General features: G+C 36.2%; 2 protein-coding genes across 3 annotated transcripts in view; one reads left to right on the top strand and one right to left on the bottom strand.

Moving 5' to 3' along the window:
• LOC140929887 (fibroblast growth factor 22-like) overlaps window positions 1-4,115 on the top strand; it is a 12,759-nt gene extending 8,644 nt beyond the window's left edge. For both annotated transcript variants that reach the window (XM_073379585.1, XM_073379584.1), the window contains exon 4: window positions 3,619-4,115. In XM_073379585.1, the coding sequence (XP_073235686.1) occupies window positions 3,619-3,807 (189 nt within the window). In that variant the 3' untranslated portion in view covers window positions 3,808-4,115. The remainder of the gene's footprint in view (window positions 1-3,618) is intronic.
• A 10,075-nt stretch (window positions 4,116-14,190) lies between these two features.
• On the bottom strand, window positions 14,191-17,987 carry LOC140931394 (fibroblast growth factor 1-like). Its single transcript, XM_073381204.1, has 4 exons — window positions 17,818-17,987; window positions 16,582-16,852; window positions 16,202-16,305; window positions 14,191-15,362 (listed from the first exon to the last, which is right to left on the bottom strand). The coding sequence occupies exons 1-4, from the start codon at window positions 17,830-17,832 to the stop codon at window positions 15,141-15,143; spliced, it is 612 nt and encodes a 203-aa protein (XP_073237305.1). The 5' UTR covers window positions 17,833-17,987; the 3' UTR covers window positions 14,191-15,140.
• Between the last annotated feature and the right edge of the window lie 2,841 nt (window positions 17,988-20,828).

Below are 20,828 nucleotides of genomic sequence, written 5' to 3'. Positions count from 1 at the left end.
ATCAAAATTTGCGTGTCTCAAAGCTATCATCGCGATTATTTTGCTCGTTGGTTTTGGCGAATGTGCTCGTGATTTAACAAAATGTGTACCTTAGGTTCCAGAGGATATTTTTTTCTTATCGATACTGATGGTTCGCGGCGAAGCCGCTTCAACGAGGCGCGAAGTGCCGAGGAGAAAAAGCTTTTAATATCAACCCGTGAGCACGTTTATTTCATCTTAGGTATTGTGAGAACGGACCTCTGGAACCAGGGTACAAAGAGTGTAGTTTACCAAAAAAAAAAAAAACCTCTTACATGCTCTCCACAAAAGCGAAGTAGACCGGCTTTAACATACCAGGAGCTACTATCAAATTTTATCTTCCCACTTTACCTGGACGACAGCGCGGGTATATGTAGTGCTTGTAGGACTGCGCAGACCTCATCAAAGTATAAAGAAAGTGCCGAAACGTTTGTTGATGTAAGTAAACACTTTCAACCTTCTTTGTTTTGAAATGGGAAGGAACACACATATTTTTAAAAAATATCATTGCAAATTTCACCGAGTGGATTGGAAGTGCGCAAAAGTCAGTGTTCTGTTCATCAGTGAATTAATAATATGTTCTACAATTTTCCTGGCACTTTTAAGCTACAAAATTAAAGGCACACGAGACGTAGATTAGTCACCTAGTGAGATGTTGGTGGTAGTAACTCTGTATGTCTCGAAAAATAAAGAAAAAATGAATATCAGTGAGGCACAGTCAAAACTGCTTTCAATAGGACCGAAATTAAAGTCGAATCTTAAGACCGATTTTGATGAAACAATCGGTTAGGTTTCCCAAGAAGTACAGTAAACATGTGATGCCGACCAAAAGTTAAAAATTATCAGAGCACTTACGTTCTGGCTAAAAGCAAACTCCTGTACAAGATGCGTCACAATGTTAGTCCACGCAAAAACAAGAACTTCTACAATTTTCCGATAAACAAACTTTGTGTGGCTAAAATACTTTAAAAAGGAACACCTTTCTATTCCAACTGATGACAGCGTGGTAGTCGCCCGGTGATCATAATTAATCCACTCCCGAAATATGGCTAAATAAGCTATCCACAAATTATTGACAGAAATCCTCTACGGCATCGAGAAACTAATTTACATCCGATTTATAGACAAACACTAAATAAAGAACATTTTGCTCAATATCTACCCATCAGCAATGCATTCTATGCCAAACTTTGCGGTTCTTGAAGGAGAATCAAGACACACGTCGAGCGCCAAACAACAACAAGCAGCCATGTTCGTGTCAGACATCCTTGAGAAACTTGCTTTTTAACCTCGTTCAACGCATCACTCTTTACTTATTTTGTACAACGAAGGTCTTTCCTAAGTTTCTGCTACCATTTGCGTCTCAAGCAAACTTTCAAAGTGAAGAATTTGACTTCTATGACTAAGCACCCTGGTCGCAGTCTCTAATCGCGTGCTCTTTATCAAGTCTTAGTGCGCATGCTCATGCAAAAAAAGACCCCTGTTAGGATTATGCGAACGTTGAACATTCTTTCCGTATAGTCAGTATAGTAGCATGTAAGTGGCGGTTATTTACTTAGACACACAGGTGGGTTACAAGTACTCGAAAATGACGGTGCAAAACAGTCTACGAGGAAGTAAACACAATCTTGGGTTACAAATGTTAATGCTCGACTAACATTATTGGCCTTCGGCAACTGTTTTAAAGTTGAAGTCACGCGAAAGTCCAAATGATTTGAGGAATCCGATTTCCCCTTAATCTTGTGAATGTCAGTTCAACACTGTCTGAATGTAACGGCAGAAATTCGAAGTTGCATAGTCGGTTTCTCTGTATGTCAGAAATTGAAAGAGAGAAAAATTTTGCTCTAAAACTTATGATAACCTCAGGTGTACTCTTAAGTTGAACCATAGTTAGTCATCAACCTCGAAGCACCAACACAAAACACTAATTGATATGCAACAAAATGCGACTGTTTCTTGAACATCAAGATACAATGTTTGTCTGGGGGAAAGTTTTTGTAACTAATCTTTTAACATTGCGTGGCACATTTGTGTTTTTGTGGAATTATTTATATTCTTCAATTTGCGGTTGGAATGTCTGGAATGGGACAATGGAAGAGAAAGATGCTTGCGCACAATTCCTGACTTTTACACATTTGGAGCAGTTGGTTGAGAGTTTATTTTAATAGGTTGATCGAAGTTTTCGTCAAATTGGAAATGCAGCATTCGTGACAACTTTGTCGAAAGTATAAGCAGTGATTTTCCGAACCCTAATTTGCATTGTCTACAGACAACGCAGTTAACTGGCCCGAGCTAAATTTTAACTATTAAAACGAACACTTACTAACTTTGGGTGGGTTATCTTTTCAGAATGACATGTCATAATGATTTTTTTCAAGGAACTCTTTATTTACGAATAAAGAATTAATGTTTTTCAGTAATCTGGATACTATATTCTACAGTTTTATCGTTTTCTCCAAAATTTCCCTTCCGCTGTTTGTATACCAACATTTATCTGCTTCTGCAGTTTTTTCGCACGAAAAATATCAATAGTGTCAAAATCTGAAAGCAAATATCAATACAACCGCATTCTGCCGCCACCGCCCTTTAACCTTTGTATGTTTTCCCAGCTAAGAATATCACACAATCAGATCAGCTCCAAGATAACATGGAGATTAACTAGGCCGGTTTTGTTTCATTGCGACAATATCTTTAAAGTAAGGTTGAAGTACTTAGTGAGACATTCAAAAATTGACCACCAATACAATGTTTCATGGAATCCATTAGGAAATTGAGTAATTTTAATTTTCAGTGGAAAAAAACCTCGTACCAGAATAATTTAAACAATATCGCATTCTTTTTTACATTTTTCAAGGGCTAAAGATATTTAATTAGTTATCTGTAATAACACCAAAGACTATTTCTCATGGGAGCCCAAGAAAATAAATGTAAATTTTCACAAGAATTGTGAAAACACAGGTAAAATTCTAAAAATTTCATGTGTAAGATGTCATTTTGTTAAATTTGACATTTATTTTCTCGGGCTCTCATAAGAAATTTTGTTTGGTGTTATCAAAGACGACTTATTGCATCTATAGCCCTTGAAAAATGTAAAAAAGAATGCGATATTGTTTATTATAAATTATTCTTTCTGGTACAAGGTTTTTGTCCTCTGAAAATTAGAATGGCTCAATTTCTTAATGGATTCCCTCACTTTGATACGATGACCACATTAAGAGAAAACTGACTAAAGAAAAGTCAGAATAGAAAATTATACGTTTTTATGCTTTCTTTTAAAATATAAACCCCGCAAAAATGTCAAGGCGTAAATTCAATGACAAGGATGGCCATAAACCGATTTACAGAATGTTTAATGCTGGTCTTAAGCGTTAAGCCGATGTTAGAGTAGAAAATGAAAAAAAGAACAACAAAAATCATTTAGAAGTGCTGCCTTTTCAAAAATAAGAAAGAATATATATAACACTAAAAATAATGTTTTTAAAATGCCAGTTTCGTTTAAAACAATCATCAGGAATGGGCTTGAACGGCTACTAGAACAGGTCCATTTCTGACATTTCTCATATATTTTTTGCATATGGCTAATTGACTGTTTTGTTATAGAAAAACAAAACTGACAGCACAATTTTCAAGCACGTGAAAGAGATGAATGGATTTCACACGTTTTCGTCCCATAAGTACTACAGGGAAACTCCACATGATATGTACATAGCACTTCAGAAGGATGGAATACCAAGAAAAGGCAACAAAACGTGCAGGCTTCATAAGGGATCGCAGTTTTTAATTATTTAGACCTGTCTCTTCTGTGTAATGAATATTAATATCTACTATCACTAGGTTAACGGATTACTGGATGATGCAATTTGTGGTGTGTGTGGGATTTGTTGAAAGTGTTTACATATAGACTATACATCTAACAAAATAAGACGACTTATAATACAGTAAAAACCCGTGAGTAAGAACCTGATTTTTAAGAAACTGTTTGGTTAAAATTTCCCAGTTAGGCCGTTTCTATACAAGAGCCTGTTTAACCTAAAATTTGAAGCAGGTTTTTATTTTCTGAAATCTATATAAAAAAAATTCTGTACCCTTGGGCAAATAAGATAGGTCAACATTCAGGATCCTCTTTGGAGACATAGGTGCCTTTAAGTTATCACTCCAACTGCAATGTAATGGTACTGATGCATATTTTATGTAAGGAATAACCCGAATACCACTAAATACTCTTAGCTACAATGCATTCTTTTTCTTCAGAAAATAAGAACCGAGCCTAAACAGCCTAAATTTGTGCTAATTACCATTTATTTAAGAACCTGTTTAGATTAACAAAGAAAATGAAGGTTCTAACACTCGGGTTTTTACTATATGTATTTTTTTTTCATTTGGCCGGTAAAGCGTTGACGGTTATATATGTTACCAAAACAATTTATGGTTCTTAGTAATTCGTTAAAGGCTAGGCCGGGAACCCTTCTTCATATCCAAAACAGAACTACTCATTAACCTGAACTAGGAACTGTTCTGGAAAATTGTGATTACTAAAAACAACAATTCTGACCTAGGTCTGGAAGGAATCATTTTGGAATGAACATTTCAAATTTTTGGCAGAGAATAACTTAAATTTAGACTTCGGTTTCCAAAGGAAAAAAAAACACAAAGCGGATAAAATGTTGTGTTTTAGTATTTCAACGAGTGCTTAAAAGAGTATTTTTATTACATATATTATTTTTCTTAATTTTTGTCAAATTATATCACGATACATAGTAAATTATGACGAAACAAACAAAATGAAATTAAAACAACGGCCAGAATTAAACTGGATTTGCTATTATTTATCAATCTATTTATCACAGAAATTGGTGCCTTGCTTATTAATTCCTTGATAGTAACAACTGTCAAAGAAAAAGTAAAACTAGAAACATTATAAGATACTGAATAAGGTGAGGTAAGATATAGTGAGAACTGAAAAAAAAGAGGTTCCCAAAAATATGGAAGAAACATGTACACTGAAAGGTGTTAGTAATTCCTTACTTATCGTTTTATGATTATAACTACTAGTTGAATAGGTTAAAGGGAAATAATAAGAAACTGAATATTGTGAGGACCTGTAACGAGAAATAAAGATAAAATGGGAACAAATTTGAAAATTGAGGGTATGATATCTCCCGTGTTATATACAGGTCATCGTTAGTAGCATGGTAACTTATTAATGAAGTAAGCCTATGTGTTTATTAGAAAAAATCGAACTGGAATGTGGTTTTATTCAGTAGACAATGGAAAATTTTATTGGCCTGCGAGCAAGCTTTGCATTTCAGAAAATATCGCGAAATAATTAAAATAATTTTTATGGTATTGACTACACGTGGCCGCCATGTCACGTTGTTGCAAACCAAGAATAATTATCGAATCATCATCAGGGTCTAAGATTGTAGTCACATTAACTCGATTATTATGTTGGGATCAGCTCAATTATCATGTTTTGATCAGGCCACAGTTTCTTAAACGTTGGATAGTGCTATCCAACGGGTAGCGCATGCGTAATATTCTCGGCTTGCACTGTCACGCAATGAAAAATAAAAATGCAAACCATTCAATACAGAGGAACTAGAATCTGGGAATGAAAAAAGATAAATATACAAAAACCCTTGCCAAGAATCAGGTCTGTGAAATATTTCAAATGCGAGATATTGGGAAAAACGGTTTACCTAAATTTATAAAGCTTTGTATGGAAACGCCATGTTGGTGTCCCTTTCAGGAACACCAATATGGCCGCCGGATACCAACAGAAACATCTGTTTTCGAGTTTTCCTACTAATGCGTAAATTCTTCGCTTGAGGAACTCATAAAGATTACAGTAATATTTATTCTAAGACAAGGAATGTTTACATTGCAAAATCTCCCAAAATCGGCATTGTTTTTAAGCCACATAAGAGCTTTCCCGGCGGCCAGCTAAATGCCGCTTCACGCAAAAGCCTGGAAATTCAAGCGTCCTCTCTCGCAAAACGAAGAACCCTTTCGAACCAAAAATGTGTTAATGTAAAGGTGTTTAGGTACTGTAATACCTCGTGAAAGAAGAAACCGAACGCGCGCTTTCTCATGTAAACACCCCCTTAGTTTGTGGTTTTGTGGCTAGTTCGCATGTCCTGATCCTTGCTGTGATTGTTCATAACACAATAGACATTCGTGAGATACTTCAAGTGCTCACGATTTTCCCGGTAGCACTGTAATCCTGTTACGTTGAATGATTTGCTGCGTTCGAGGTAACTCCTAATTTCTGTTGGGTGTCCTGTGCGGTTGATAGGCGAGATTGCATATTTGCCTCGCTTTGAGGCGCTAGAATACGTTGTGCCTTACTTTGACGCTCTAACTTGCTTGGTGATTCGTGATCATGCGTTCCTGTCTTCGTAAAGCGTTTTTCATCTTTTTCTTGATCGTCCGTCGTAAAGCGACTTGTTCATCTTTTTCTCAGTGATCGCTGGTGCTGCGTTGGCAACAGTTTTTCTCACCAGGGAACTGGTATCTGTCGTATCTATTTTGTGACACTCGTTCAGACAGGGTCCAGAGGAGATGTGTTTGTCGTTAGAACTTCAAAACCCGTCGAAAACCTCTGAAAAAAATGGTTATTTTGATCGCGTTGCAGTTTTCGTTACATATTCTATAGACCGCAAACCAAGAGACTGAGGGCTCGCAAGATCGGCTTACAGTGTCCCTTTTTTACTCGGCACTTCGTGCCTCGGTCGCCTTTCGGGCGACAGCCTTCGGTCACCCTTCGGGCGACCTTCCGTGCGCCAGCGAGGATATGGCATGCGGATATGTAGATATCATATCAACAATGTGTTCTGCACACTGTATTTGTTTCTATGAGCAAAGATCTTATATCAGATCATATTTAACTTAATTTTATACAAATTACATCTAATCGCTTTTAAAGCTATTTACAGCGTTTTATTCGATTTTTTTGTCACCATTTTTGACAATTATAACAGAAGTTGAATGGTGAAACGTTGACCTTTTCATCTCACTAATTCCGGCTGCGTTGTATTTGGAATACAGTGCTAAATAGGTAAGTCGTGTTAACCTATAGTGTCACACAGTGTGCGCAATGACGTAAGGGTTTGCCTTTCGCGTTTTCTTCTTAAAAAAATGTATCAGTGCGAACCTCTTGAGCCTGTCGGAATCTGGAAGAATCCTGTGAATCTTAGCGAAAACCTCCTCTTATAACCTAAGAAACGAGCCTTTGAATACAGTTAAATACAGTTCAGTTCAAATTGGTCTACACACAACAAGGGTTTAAAGTGATACGCGACGCTTTGACATCTCAGTCAATGAACTTTTCAGATGACCTTAATTTTCTGTATCCCAATTTTTAGCCAATTTTATTGACCATCCTACGGTGCAAAAGAATGTCCTGAGGATCATAATCAGTGTTTGACCCGTTGTCACTTATATGTACTTAGAGGTTTAGAGCACTTCTACCTGTACACCTCTTAATTATATATTATAGCTAACACACATGTCGAACGCACTGTTCTAAGCTCCGATTACTCCTAGTATTATTAGAAGTAGTGAACTTTATTAACATGTCAAGAATCTCTAGCGCATAGCACTAATTGGTGACACAAGTTTCTAAATATTTGAATGGAGCGCTTGTAAACCAGCTTGATAAGCTAAGTCATACCGAGTGCACTTACCACTGTAAACAAACTGATTATTGTTATAATTATGATTATGATTATGATTATGATTATTACCATTATCATTATTACGATCACGTCGAATGACATCATTAAGTTACGAAATCAAGCAATCAACATCTCTGACAGACTACACGTTGATCTACCTGAAATTACCATGGACGGTATATATGCAGTTCCGACTGTTTAGTTTTGTGAAATTTCGTGACACAGCTCCTTCAAAACCTGAAAAGATAAGAACGGGTTTATCAAATCAAATTTTATTGTATTTCATCACAGAAATTTGAGGCAAGCTTTTCTTTCCCTTCCTATAGTTATTTTGTAACGATGATACTTCAACTGAAGTACTCCATTCCCTTCGTGTTGCATATCACGTGACCAAATTATACCTACGGCAATAAGGGAAGAAAGGGCAACGACGATCGAGATTTAAGCCTTTTTTTAAAATTTTGCTTAGATTATTAATTAAGAAAATAGAAGAAAACAAATACAAATTTGTCTGAAATGGATGTGCTCCAATGTCACTATGCAATGATATATATAAAGATAGAAACAAATAAATCACTCGCATGACAATTGAAAGCTTGCATAGAAAGGGCATTGTCTTTCCAAGCTTTCTTTCCTCAAAAATCAATTACCCGTTTTGTATTATTACCTTAGGATTTCGCGACGTTTTAATGCAAAGATATGCAATGAGTGACAACAAATGAACAATCGTAAACATTTCTCTCTGATCACTGTTCAATCCTAACGCCTGCGATCAAGCAACAAAAAATTTATTGGAAACCGTCCAGTGGAAGAAGCAAAGAAAATTAACTGCTATAAAAGACTTATATACAAACAATTTGTCCAAGTCTCAGGTCTTTGTGGCCAACAGTTTCTGAGTTATTTGTCAAAACGTTTCACGCACCTCTGTAGAGCTTTGTATGGAGACGCCATATTGGTGTACCGTTTTGGTGCACCAATATGGCCGCCGGAAATCAACGAAAACATCTGGAGTTCACTTTTTCTATAAAAGCTCTTTCTTTCCCTCGAGAACTAGCATACGTACGCATAAACATATCTTCTAATGCTTGAAATGGTTATACTGCTGTCGAAAATCAAGAGGAGAGACTTTTTTTCAACGAGACAGCATTCCCATTTTGGTGTCACGCACTGTTAAATCTAGGAGGTTCATATTACTGTATTTTTCGAAATGAAACATGCTACGGGAATGGAAATTTGTATAAAGAGTTACTTTTTGTCTATCTTCAACCTAGTGTAATTTCGTAAAACCTCGCTATTTTGACTTTACAATTTGACGACGTCACCGTGAAAATCATCTATAACTAAAGCCGAAGACTAAGCGAGTCTACAAAGTGTAGATCAAACCTACAACTGGCTTTGCTTGCCATTGTCGTGTTGAGCAATCAAGTTTTATGGAAGAAATGCGCTCACGTTTTCGCTTTAAATGGACTATCCAACTGAATGCCAATTTCTGGAGGCATCTTTCAGCAAAAGGTTATGATTTCAAGCATAACATGGCGAGCCGCAAGCCTTAGCGACCGAAATATGGGGGAAAATTTGTCCCCCATCTGACCAGAAGGCCATTGTTTAAATTCAGCCAAGCATAGACCGTTGACAGCTTGAAACCATACTTGAGCTGAAATGCGAATCTCTTTTCGTGGCCTCCTGTGAAGCTTTTTCCGACATATCTGTCAACCGCTCATTTTACCACACACTACACTAAAAAGCTGATGAGACGAACACAACTAAAAAATAGAACCTGATAGAATGAAAATCGCTCCAAAACAGCGCATCAGTTGGAAAACTTGTGGCGGTGTAGAGGAGTTTTGCAACAAACAGGGGATACCTCAGAATCAACATGCATTTAGTTACCGAAGATGAACGAAGTGCAGCGATTTAAATTTAATAGAATTTACATTAACTATAAATTCAAATAGTTTTTACAGTAGCTTTCTCTGGAGAGCAGAATTTAAATAGGAGACTTCACCGGCCTTTTCTCAAAAAAGGGAATAGTCCCGCTTTTAATTCTGCTCCCCCGAAATTTATATTTCTAAATCTAAGTAGCTTTCTTTTCCTTTTTAAAAAATTTTACGGGGGAATCGAAATGAATTTTGGTTGATTGGTTGCGTCCATCGCGGTTCCCCCTATTTGTTTTTTAACAAAATACCATTGCACAAACGGTCTCTATTATTTTTCACGAGCCATAACCAACCAAGTTCCCTTGCACTAAGCGAAGGCGACACACCCGATCGCTTGCTTTTTCAGGCGACTCACCCAGAAGAGCACGTGCAGACGGAACTTTGGTCGTTGTTTAGCTTTATTTTGAATCACTCAAAGAATAAGTTCAATTACGAATTCTAAGCGTTTAGTTGACTCAATACAATCTTAGCAAGTCCCAAACAAAAGAAAAATATATTTGGCAAACCGTTTTCCAAGACTATTTTACCTTATAAACTTTCCTAAGGCCTCGTTTTTTTACAGAAAGATTCATTTAATATACACGTTTTACAAAGTATTCTTGCACTAAGCGAAGGCGACTCACCCGATCGCTCGCTTTTAATCAGGCGACACACCCAACATAAAAGCACGTACAGAATACCCTGAACCATGTTCATGAATTTGTTTTCGGTGAATTATATCAAAGCTCTCTGCTCGTGAAAAATAATAGAGACCGTTTGCGCAGTCGTATTTTATTAAAAAAAAAACAAACAAATAGGGGTGAACCGCGATGGACACAACCAATCAACCAAAACTCATTTCGATTCCTCCGCAAAAATTTTTAAAAGAAAAAGAAAGCTACTTAGATTTAGGGCCTGTGAAGTACCTTAGGTAGGTCGATAGGGGTATGGGTAACACGAGCGTCTGATATTTTTAACGCGTTTCATTTCATTTTTGATCAAAATAAAAAGCTTTTACGAGGTTTATACTTGCATGGAATAGCCCTTATTAATGGCTTTGTAGCACAATTTGCTACCAGTGGGAGTCATATCCGCCTATTCGATACTAGGAAAACGATTATTTCCATAGGCAGAGCTCCGTCCGGCTGTGTTGAGAACGCATGCAACAACGCAGTATTACGCGATAATTACTGGCCTTATTGTTGTGCAAAGAGTGTTTTAACTGTAAGATAATTTTCTCATTAATTGAAACAAAGATCTGAGCATGAAGTGACAACTATAAATCGCACTGGATCATGATGAAGCATTTAAACATCGGCAACAAGCAAAACAGTTGAAAAAAGGTCAGAGATATAGCAATTTGGCCACTACGTGTGTATGTATATTATAAAACACGGACGTCTATAATTTTCAACACATTCCTTTGTTTATCAAGAAAATGTCGCACGAAATTAATAGAGCTTTTCGACTTCTTTATTAGGGTACTTTTTGTACACAAAATTGCCTCCAGTGGAAGTTGTGCTGGGCCTGTTTCTTCCTAAACACGAGCTGTACGATCGGGAGCGCCACATTAAATTTGGCGGGCATTTAGGAGGTTTTGGCGCGGATATGTTCGAAGCAGAAATAAATAAATCGAACACCGTGCTTACCTTCAAGGAGTCTTACGATTAATCAAGTCATTATACAAACCAGAATTAATGTGTCGCAAGGTAAACCTAGTGATCTAAGGCTGAATTGGCCTCGCATTTGAACCAATGTGAAGAAGGAAGGCTGGCCATCTCTGGTTTTCAGAAGAGAAGCTTGAATTCTCCTAACCTGTCCCATCTGTTTAAATGTTCTTGAAATACCAATCGCTTCTAAGGGAAGCGATTTTGATCGCGAATCAACACAGAAATTCTCGACCAGGAAACGGCAAAAAGTAACCCACATATACTCCATACAAGGTGACTTGATCGGGCTGATCCGATCCGGAGAATAGTCGAAAAGACCGCGCTCGACTTTATTTACATGTATTTACTCCACCTTGTATTGTTTTAACCATATTAACAGACAGTTGCGAAATTTAGAATTGTTTCATCGCCTCTGTGAAGATCACTACCGATGACAGCTAATCTGACCCCTGCTAACATGCACGAGGTCGGAGGTAAAATTCTAACAGGAAATTGAGTATAGCAACCGTCACTCAAGATAATTAGAAAAGGGACTTTACGCGGCTCCTCATGAAGCACAATATTTTTCGTGATGTGATTTGTTTTTTATTATTCTCATTACAAAAATTAATAATCATTCTATGGTCATTAGGACACCTTTTGCATTAAGCTTTGCATAAAGGCCTAAAAATCGGAAACTATTTAATTGCATCAACTACTAAAGTGGCGAATCTAAAGCTTTTGACCAGAGACAATAAGGGAGACCACCTCGAAGGCCATCAGCTGAGAAAGAATATACCCAAATGGAATCGTCAAATTTAAGATGAAAGACCTTAATCACTTGGCTACTGTGAATGTGGAAGTCAAAATTCTAAAGAAAAAAAGAGCTAAAAGAAATGGAAGAATCCCTGCGGTGTAGTTGACACCTCTATGTGTTTGTTTTAGTTATTTTATAACATTGTTACCACCATAAGCAAACAGGAAAAATCAATTAGCGCCCAAGTTTTACCTCTCTATTTCTTCCGTTTTTTGATTATTTATCGTTGATCTTTACAAAAACGTTGCAATTTATTGTGCTACCAATATCGAAGAAGTCATGCAATCAAGTAATTAAAGAAACTCTCATCATAATAGTGAGAGAAAAGTCTAAAATGTCTAAAACGCGCTGATTTAGTAAATTAGAGAAAGAGATGCCAATACATACACAAACCATGGCGTAGATGCACTTAAATGTGGCAAACAGAGCTCCATTAATTGTTAGAACTGCGTCATCATGATCGTACAGTCATCATTCTTAGCCAGATATGAATTTCTTTTTCTGGAAATTAACAGCACTAAAAATGATTTATTCTTTTGAACGTGATCATATCAATATGCAGTGCTTATGCAACTTTACAAAATATGGCATTTGAAAAATTTGCTAAAATTGAATTCCGTGATTCGCATTTAGCAGAGTAAATATGTCTCCTACTTTTTTTGCAACACGTGACATGAAAACAGGTGAGATACATTCGCGGTATTTCGCCTTAAAATGTTGATACAGTTCGGTTGCACTCGTTTTGGGTAGGAAATTTGTCGATCCATTATATTAGACATAACTGATTATGCTCTAATAAGATTATTTGACATTCAATTACCAATGTTTTAAAAATAAGATTAATGGGTTATTTGCGATTTCTGCTAACTCATTCACATTACCGTGCATTTGTCTTCAAGTACCTATGAAACAAATTAAAAGTTGTCGGGTACCCTTACTAATTGCTAAATAGTTACGTGATCGGTCTAACGTTTTACAGTCTGAGATTAATGTTTTAAATTCTGCCTTATCGAAAAATAAATGACACCGCTATTTAACTGAAAGAGCAGAAACGTAAACAATTTTGAGGTATTTACAGCTATCGTGTGCACCAACGCTGGCGTGACTGCCTTAAAAATCATAACACAGCCATGTAGCGTGACGAGGGTCCCATTACAAGACTCTGTAAATTGTATAAATTTTTGGGATTTTTGTTCCGAACAAACTAAGCATGAAATTGGTTTTGTTCAGGTGATTTTTGAGAATAATGGGTCGTTAATTTTGTTCCGATTCTTCACGTTCATTCCGATGAACAGCAAATTACATAATTACAGGAATGTCACATTTGACATGAAGGAAGGATATTATGAGTGTTCTGGTTTTCTGATTGGCTGATCATTTACAACTTACCATTGGACAAAGTCCGTATATACACAATGGCTGGCAGTTATTTTGACTAGCCTTACTTATAGACAGTCTCCTTTATATCTGTTTGTGGATGAGTTATTCTAAGTAGACGAATGTTTTCATTTCTATCCTTAGTGCCTCGTTAACAATGCTGACAGGAAACAACGTTTAGTTTTTGGGGTTGGTCGATTAATAAATGGCTTAGAGCACGGACTTAATCATTTTATTTAACGATCGTTGTTCATTGTTTTCCAGCACCCTTAAGACAATGAAAAGCCATCAACTGATCAAGTCTTCGAAGTAACAGATTGGTCGACATTTTAGCTTCAGTGAAAAGCTGAGATTGATCGACATTTTAGCTTGAAAAGCTACAATTGTAGCTAGCTAGCTGCAAGTTTTAATAGGACTTCTTCTTTGAGTGTTCTGTGAAATATCCTCAAAGCGATAAAGGAATACGAGACAAGGTCATTCGGCTGTGAAACGAGCCTTATAAGAGAAATGATCGTTAAATGAAAAAACTAAGCATTGACCTAAGACCCATTATTGATATAAATATTGCTACAGGTTTGTTCTTCGTGGGGATCTCAGTTTAAGCCAAGTATCACTAACCGCTACTGCGACAGTCTCCTAGAAAGTTTCAAGTGAGCTAGAAATACAATGGTTCGTTCGTTAAAAGGTTCAACCTGTGGCCATACTACAGATGCTTAACAAAACGTTCGAACTTACAATAAACAGCTGAGAATAATTTGCAATAATTGCAAGTTTCCATTAAAAGTTTATTTAAATCCAAGAAACAACAAGTTACAGCTTTCTATCTTTAATTTATAATCTTATATATATATAATTCTCTTTAGAACTGAGTTTAAGATATTATTAAATATATAGTTTTAAAGTATCTTTCACCATTCACTTGTTTCTACCTTTACATTAACTTTTAGAAATTCGTTCCTAAAGGAAAACTACTTTCCTTCACTAAAAATTAGAGGTGGGGCAAGAACTATATAGAACTGTCTTGATTTGGACGAAAATAAATCTCCTCTTGGATGTTGGATTATTGAAATTTCTATTCCACCGGAATAAACTGCGTATTTTTCCATTTTGAAATACTGTAATGAGAAGGTCGTAAAAGGACGGAGCATGAGAGTTTATGATAAGCAAGGCCCTACAAACTTATTAACTAACACAAAGCCTAAATCGTTTTCATGGTGGACAAAACATCGATGTTAATGGAAAAAGGGAATTTTCCCAATTACAGGCGTTATAGTTACTACAGCTCCAGACATTTCTTTTAATTAGTATTGGTGCTCATCCTAATACGACCCCCAAACTGAAACAAATCTTCGTGAACATAACTTTGGGTACAATTGAAATATTTAACTTTTTTCTCTGTTGGAGATACATAAAAATATCTTAAAGACAAAAAACGTGAGACAGCTAAAAAACGAATCAAGCTGTTTGACAGATTTCATCGTCTACAACTACATATTAAATATTCTTTTCGATTTCTAGTTTTTTAAAATATTACGTTTCATAAATAACTCTAAACATATGAAAATAAATATTCTTGAAATAAAATTGCTATATATAAATAATTCACTATGCCAAAAATCCATTTAAAAATTCTTCAAAATGTAATAAATTAAAAATTATTCAGTATTTCCATGGGGAGAGTAGAGCTTCAAGAGGTGTCCTGTTCTTTCAGTACCGTCAGTTGCGTAGCTTTGTTACCTCTTTTGGTTTTCGTCCCATTCTTCATGTGACCTGTTCGAGTCCTAATGGCTAAAAAGAGTGGCTTGTTATACTTGCTGTTTATTGGAATGTAATATTTATACGAAGCGAAGGTATGATGACCATCTGGTTCTTGGGTTTCTTCGAATATTGTTTCGTCAGTTGATGATCCCTGCAAAAAACATACAAACAAAAAATTGTCAGTGAAATATTACTAATGATTGCATATCTCTTCAACTTTTTTTGAAAAATCACAGATTTGCTTTCGGCTCTTCGATTTTTGTTGTTAGGAATTTGTGAAAGATATAGGCCGTGACCTGATGGACCCGGCCATTTTTATTCCAGGCGTCAGTCACAATAGATTACAACTTGTAATAAATCATGCAATTAATTTCCTTTCAATTTTTTTTTCTTTTTTATTGCGGCGAGCAAACGACGCATTAAATAAACAAGTAGGAATTGTTACTAAATTATCACAAGAATATTAAACGTGGGAAGCAATATTTGCCCGAGAATAACATCACATATACTGACGCGACGTTCTTCCAAAATCATGCAAATTGTTACAACAACATGCACTTAGTAATCTATCAAATATAGAAATCGATTGAAGTTTAACAATCACACTTTAAAACCAAATCCCAGTAAAACTGTAGCCAATAAGCCTCTGGACGAAAAAATACGCTCGAGCATTACTGCAACTGAAGTCGAATTAATTTTCAAATGAAAGAATTTCACTGTATAATGAGGCATTAGACATTTTACCAATTATAAGCGGTGCTATGTAGGCCTAACATCGGTAAAGGTTAATTTCCCGACCCTCTTGATACACTCAAGATTTTCACTTAGTCGTTAGGATCATTTAAAACTCGTACCCTCTCAGACACCTGGTATTTCCAATGGTTATATCTTTCCACGAATTTGTTTCATGAAGTAAAAGAAACATTACTTAGCATTAAAACTATTAACGTTAATGTTAATGATAACAAACAATGACGTTAACTATCTTACCGTAGTGTATACCCTTCCTGTAGAAGACATGGCTACGTAAAGGGACGCTTTCTTGCTAAAAAGTTGGACCAAGCTCGTCCCAACTGATCGCTGTTGAAGCTTTACTGCAAGAAATAATAATAAACAAATGAAGGTCATGACTCTGTCTAAGCGCTCAAGATTACGAGGCTAGTGCTGTATTGTAAGTTATTGAGTTGTGGAGGCCTATTGTCCGAGCACAACATATTAACATACGCAAAGAGACATCTTTAGTCGTAAATGTTCAGTTTAATTTTCTATATTGCAATGGAGCTAAAAGTGGAATATTTTAGTCATTCTAAGCAGAACGCTGAGACAACAATATAACTACAAAGCAACTTAAACGTAACATGCTGACTTACTGTCTGGGCTCCGAGCATCAGAAGTTCCATTGATATTGCCGTCATCATAGATAGCTAAAAACCATCCGTTTTTGAAAAGGAGAGAAACATCGCAGCTCGCTGTGTGTCTTGAAGTGTGTTGAAACACTTGAGATCTTGATGCTATGGAAGGAACTCTTGTCCCATTGGCATGTCTTCGTTGTCTTAGTCGCATGATCTTGCTTAGCCTTTCGGAAACAGGCCTAGCCCCAGATGAAGCGATAAAATACATGAAAACAAGGGTATATATAACCTGCCAAACAAGGGAAATTTACGTGAAAAAATGTTCTGTTTATTTTTAGCGGCATAACAATAGTTTAATGCCTCAATGATCTCTTTTATAATGCTTAGTTCTGCTCTTATTTATGGCATTCTTGTTCAAAAATAAACGAAGTGCTTAATTTCTTAGCAAGTCACGGACACTTCAAGTAACTTAACTGCCTTAAGCCTCAATATATGAATAACAATTCTCTCCACTTCATGTTCAAAATTAACATTTATGCTGTAAGAGAATTTGGTAGTGGAACAAACTGCTTCGCTGATGGAATACCTTATTCTCAAAACCTTCAACTTTCATCGACAGTGTAAGAGAATCTCGGAAATGATCATTCATTATGGTTGACCAAAAAATTGCAATCTCTACCACTAAGATTCACCAAATTTCCGGAATTTCAAAACCTAAGCTGAAAAACGACAATAGAGCTAACGTAACTGCTCTTCACTTTCAGTTTGCAAAACATAGGTGCAAAATTTGCAACGTTAGCCAATTTCAAAACCAACACCCCCTAGAATTTTAAATAGAAATATGCCGTTCCAGTTGAATTACCCTTTCTTCGTCTCAGGGAAATTCCCTAATAACCTTAAAACAGCGATTACAATTGAAAGTAGCAAACACGTGTGTTAAAACAGAAATGAAATATGATGAAACTTTTCCGAACTTTCATATAACGAGGGAATCGTATAATCAAATAACATATTAAGTATGTCAGAAATAACAGCTCTACTAAAACACCAAGGTGTAAATTTCAGTTTTCGTTTGTTACTGGCAATGAAATAAATCTCAAAAATGATAGACTTGCAAAAAGGGCACACTTCAAAAATGGCTTTTTGTCATGCATATTTAAATTAAAACTCTACAGAATTAAACACAACTTAAAACAGTCTCTAAATGTCGCCAGAAATTATTACATTTCTTACATAAAAATAGAACAAATTTACCTGCAATAAGCCCATTTCAGTCCTTTTTGTCCGTAAGCAACTAAAAAATGCAAAGTAAAAATCCTGGGATATTATTCTTAACAGCAAAGTCGATCTTCTATGATTTCAAGACTCCACTCGCTAAGTAGATGTTCGCGTGTCGAGTATCGCTTTTTGTAATATTCTGAGGCTTTGCAAGTCTCTTATATATATTAGCCATAACGGGTTTCCCGGGGTAACCATTACTAACAAAGACTACTAAAATGACGTAATTACTTTGTCGTTTTTAAAATTTTCCTTAAGCCGTGGAATGTTCGACGTCCTGCGGATAAAAAGGGCCAGAAAGAAACCGCAACTACCGGAGACTATTTTTTTAAATTCTGCATCCTACGCTAGGATTTCAAGAAGGGATTGTGAAACTTCCTATAAGCAAGTTCCAGCGAAGAAAAGAGTGGAAAAAGAAGAGTCCCTAGGGAAACTATTAAGAAACAATTTTGATAACTAAGTGTGGAGGCTTTGGATCTGAGCAATTTTGCAGGTGAGTCAGTAATCTGTGTTACTATGCGTGTTAGGCAGCCTGTAGCTGCAGCTAAGGGCGTGTATTGAGTTTTTTCTTTACGACAATATCGCGATGAAAGTGCAGTAGAAACGCATGGTTGCCTTTGAATGGCCCGGCAGGTCACTTTATAGAAAACAACAGTTCTTTTCTACAGCTTGACGTGTTTATCCGCAAACAACAAAGCATATTTCGAACTAGTTAAACCGCATGTACTGCTAGACTGCTCTTTTCGTAGCATACATAAACTCGCTGATGAAGTTTGACCAAAGCTTTTGTAAACACTTTGTTTGCGATACCCATGATTATACCAAGCATTCAGCAAGGCTATATTTCGGCAGATTTTTTGTGCAAGGTTATGTAAATATTGCTTCATGACTTATTCAAATGTCTATGCAGCTAAGTGAAGAACAATTTCAGATCTCCTTAAGGCCTCTTAAAGTTATCGTTAGCTCAACATTCCGACATTACGTGTATCCTCAGTCGTGTGTTAGCGGAACATCGCAAATTTCCTTGTCACCCGCTCAAGAACTTTGAATAAATTCACGTTAAACAAATGCCATTAAGTACGCTGAATTGTTGCGTTTCCGAATTATAGAAATAGGGCAAGAACGAGCCTGTCTTGCTGTGTTAAGAGCAGGCGGGAAGTTTGCTATAACCATTGTACTTTTCAAATGAGGCGACTAACTGACTTGTAGCTATTTATGGCTATATGGGCTATATAGTACTTTTACAAAAATAGCAAAAAACATACGTTTTGGGAAAGCGATTCGAACTGGTGCTGGTTCATATTTTAAGAAAGAACACTAAAAATTTGATAAAAAGTAAACGCTTGTTTTCAAATCCGTTTCTATATCTTCAGACGAGATTATCCTTCCGTTTTGTTTTAGAAACCCCATTTCTAACCTTAGTTCCGCTCAGCAGTCCAAACAAATCTGTGGGTTTAAAAAATTAGGATAGATCATGAATTCTCTTATTTTTCCAGGGTAAATTTCTGTTGCGCTGTTATTGTTATACAAAGCACAATATTGTGTTCAAGTATAAGACATCACGATTCGAAAAAGTGACAAATATTTATGAAGCCAAAATTAACCTGATATTGATCTTGAGTTGATTTCGTCAACTCGCAAGGTTATTATACTGTATCGTTACTTTTATGCCGAGGTTTGGTTTCAACCGCATTTCATATGCCATCTATTAAAGAGAATGATTAAAGTGTTGGAAATTTCAAAATAGCATGTCGTTCTTTCGAGATTAAGAAATGTATGCAAAGAATGTATCCATCTCTTAAACATGAAAGGTAAAATTGCTTTCCCGTCAAAAATATTTAGCTCGTCCTTTTGATTCGTCAAGAATCCTTCACTTATGTTAACTCGCACTTAAGTGACTTGTATACTTTTGCACGCACATGACATGCTTTGCGAGCGAACATAAATCGTGGAACAAGTTGTTACAAGTTTGCAATGAAGTAGCCAGTGGAAAAACAGTGTGCCACGTGTCAAAAGCCACGCCCGACTGCCTGTTAATCGCTCATTTCCGTTCACTTGTTCTATTGTATTATGGCTTTTTCGCAAAAAAAAGGGAAATTTTTTCACGCAATCAAAACCTTGATCACCTCTAAAATTCTTCGGTAACAAGTAGGATACTCAACGTAACGTTTTGATTTTATTGTGGCGAGCATCTGACTTGCTGATTTACGTCAAACTTTTAGCCGAATGAATACTTAGAATTATCCACGCCTACTCTAGTTATTCTATTGAATTTTTCCCACACGAATTTTTGAACACTTAACCGATTTCACCCATGAAAACACTCGAAAACTATATAATTATAAATAAATAAATCTGCGTTCACATGACGTGGTATGACTTTGAAATTTCCGTGCAAATTCATGCTTACAGCCTGTGAGCTTCAGACGTCCTTGATTAAGGCCTGCCGAATAACTAGAGACAGGAAATATACATAGACATTACATCTTAACTTTTATTATTATCAAGACACTCACGTCACCAGTTAAATATATCACAGGCTATAAAAACTCTGGTTAAGGTGTGTCAGCTAACAATGCAAAGTATTAACACCCGAGCTTAACAGACCGGACTTATTATTCGTGGAAAACGACGTACAAATTGCATTATGCTCTAGCACTGAGCTGAGTAGTAATGCTTAGCGTGATTAGTGAATGAGTATTGACTGAAGTTGTTTAGTATATAAATAATAGTGTTATTATAATATTGCTCTTTTTATACTTACCTTCTATAGCCAAAAGTTTTTGGACTTCGAACAACTGAAATAGTTTAACTAGTTCGACTTGGTCTGAAATAAGAAGAGCAAATAAGGCAGCTGCTTCCTCGAACATTAACCGACTTTAATGCTCAGTGAATCGTAAAATTCACTGCTATTATATTTTTGGTTCACTAATTAAAGTAAAAACTTGTTTGGTATTTTAGCCTCAAAGTACCTGGCCCGGCTGTTC

This window comes from Porites lutea, chromosome 3 (assembly GCF_958299795.1).
Source record: "Porites lutea chromosome 3, jaPorLute2.1, whole genome shotgun sequence".
NCBI lineage: Eukaryota > Metazoa > Cnidaria > Anthozoa > Scleractinia > Poritidae > Porites > Porites lutea.
The sequence above is the reverse complement of the archived record's forward strand: the minus strand, read 5'-3'. Positions and strand labels throughout refer to the sequence as shown.

Coding starts and splice junctions, on each gene's coding strand:
- LOC140931394 (XM_073381204.1), bottom strand. Junction 16,306..16,581: donor TGATGCTCGGAGCCCAGACA/GTAAGTCAGCAT, acceptor TATTTCTTGCAG/TAAAGCTTCAACAGCGATCA. Junction 15,363..16,201: donor CAGGAAGGGTATACACTACG/GTAAGATAGTTA, acceptor TGTTTTTTGCAG/GGATCATCAACTGACGAAAC.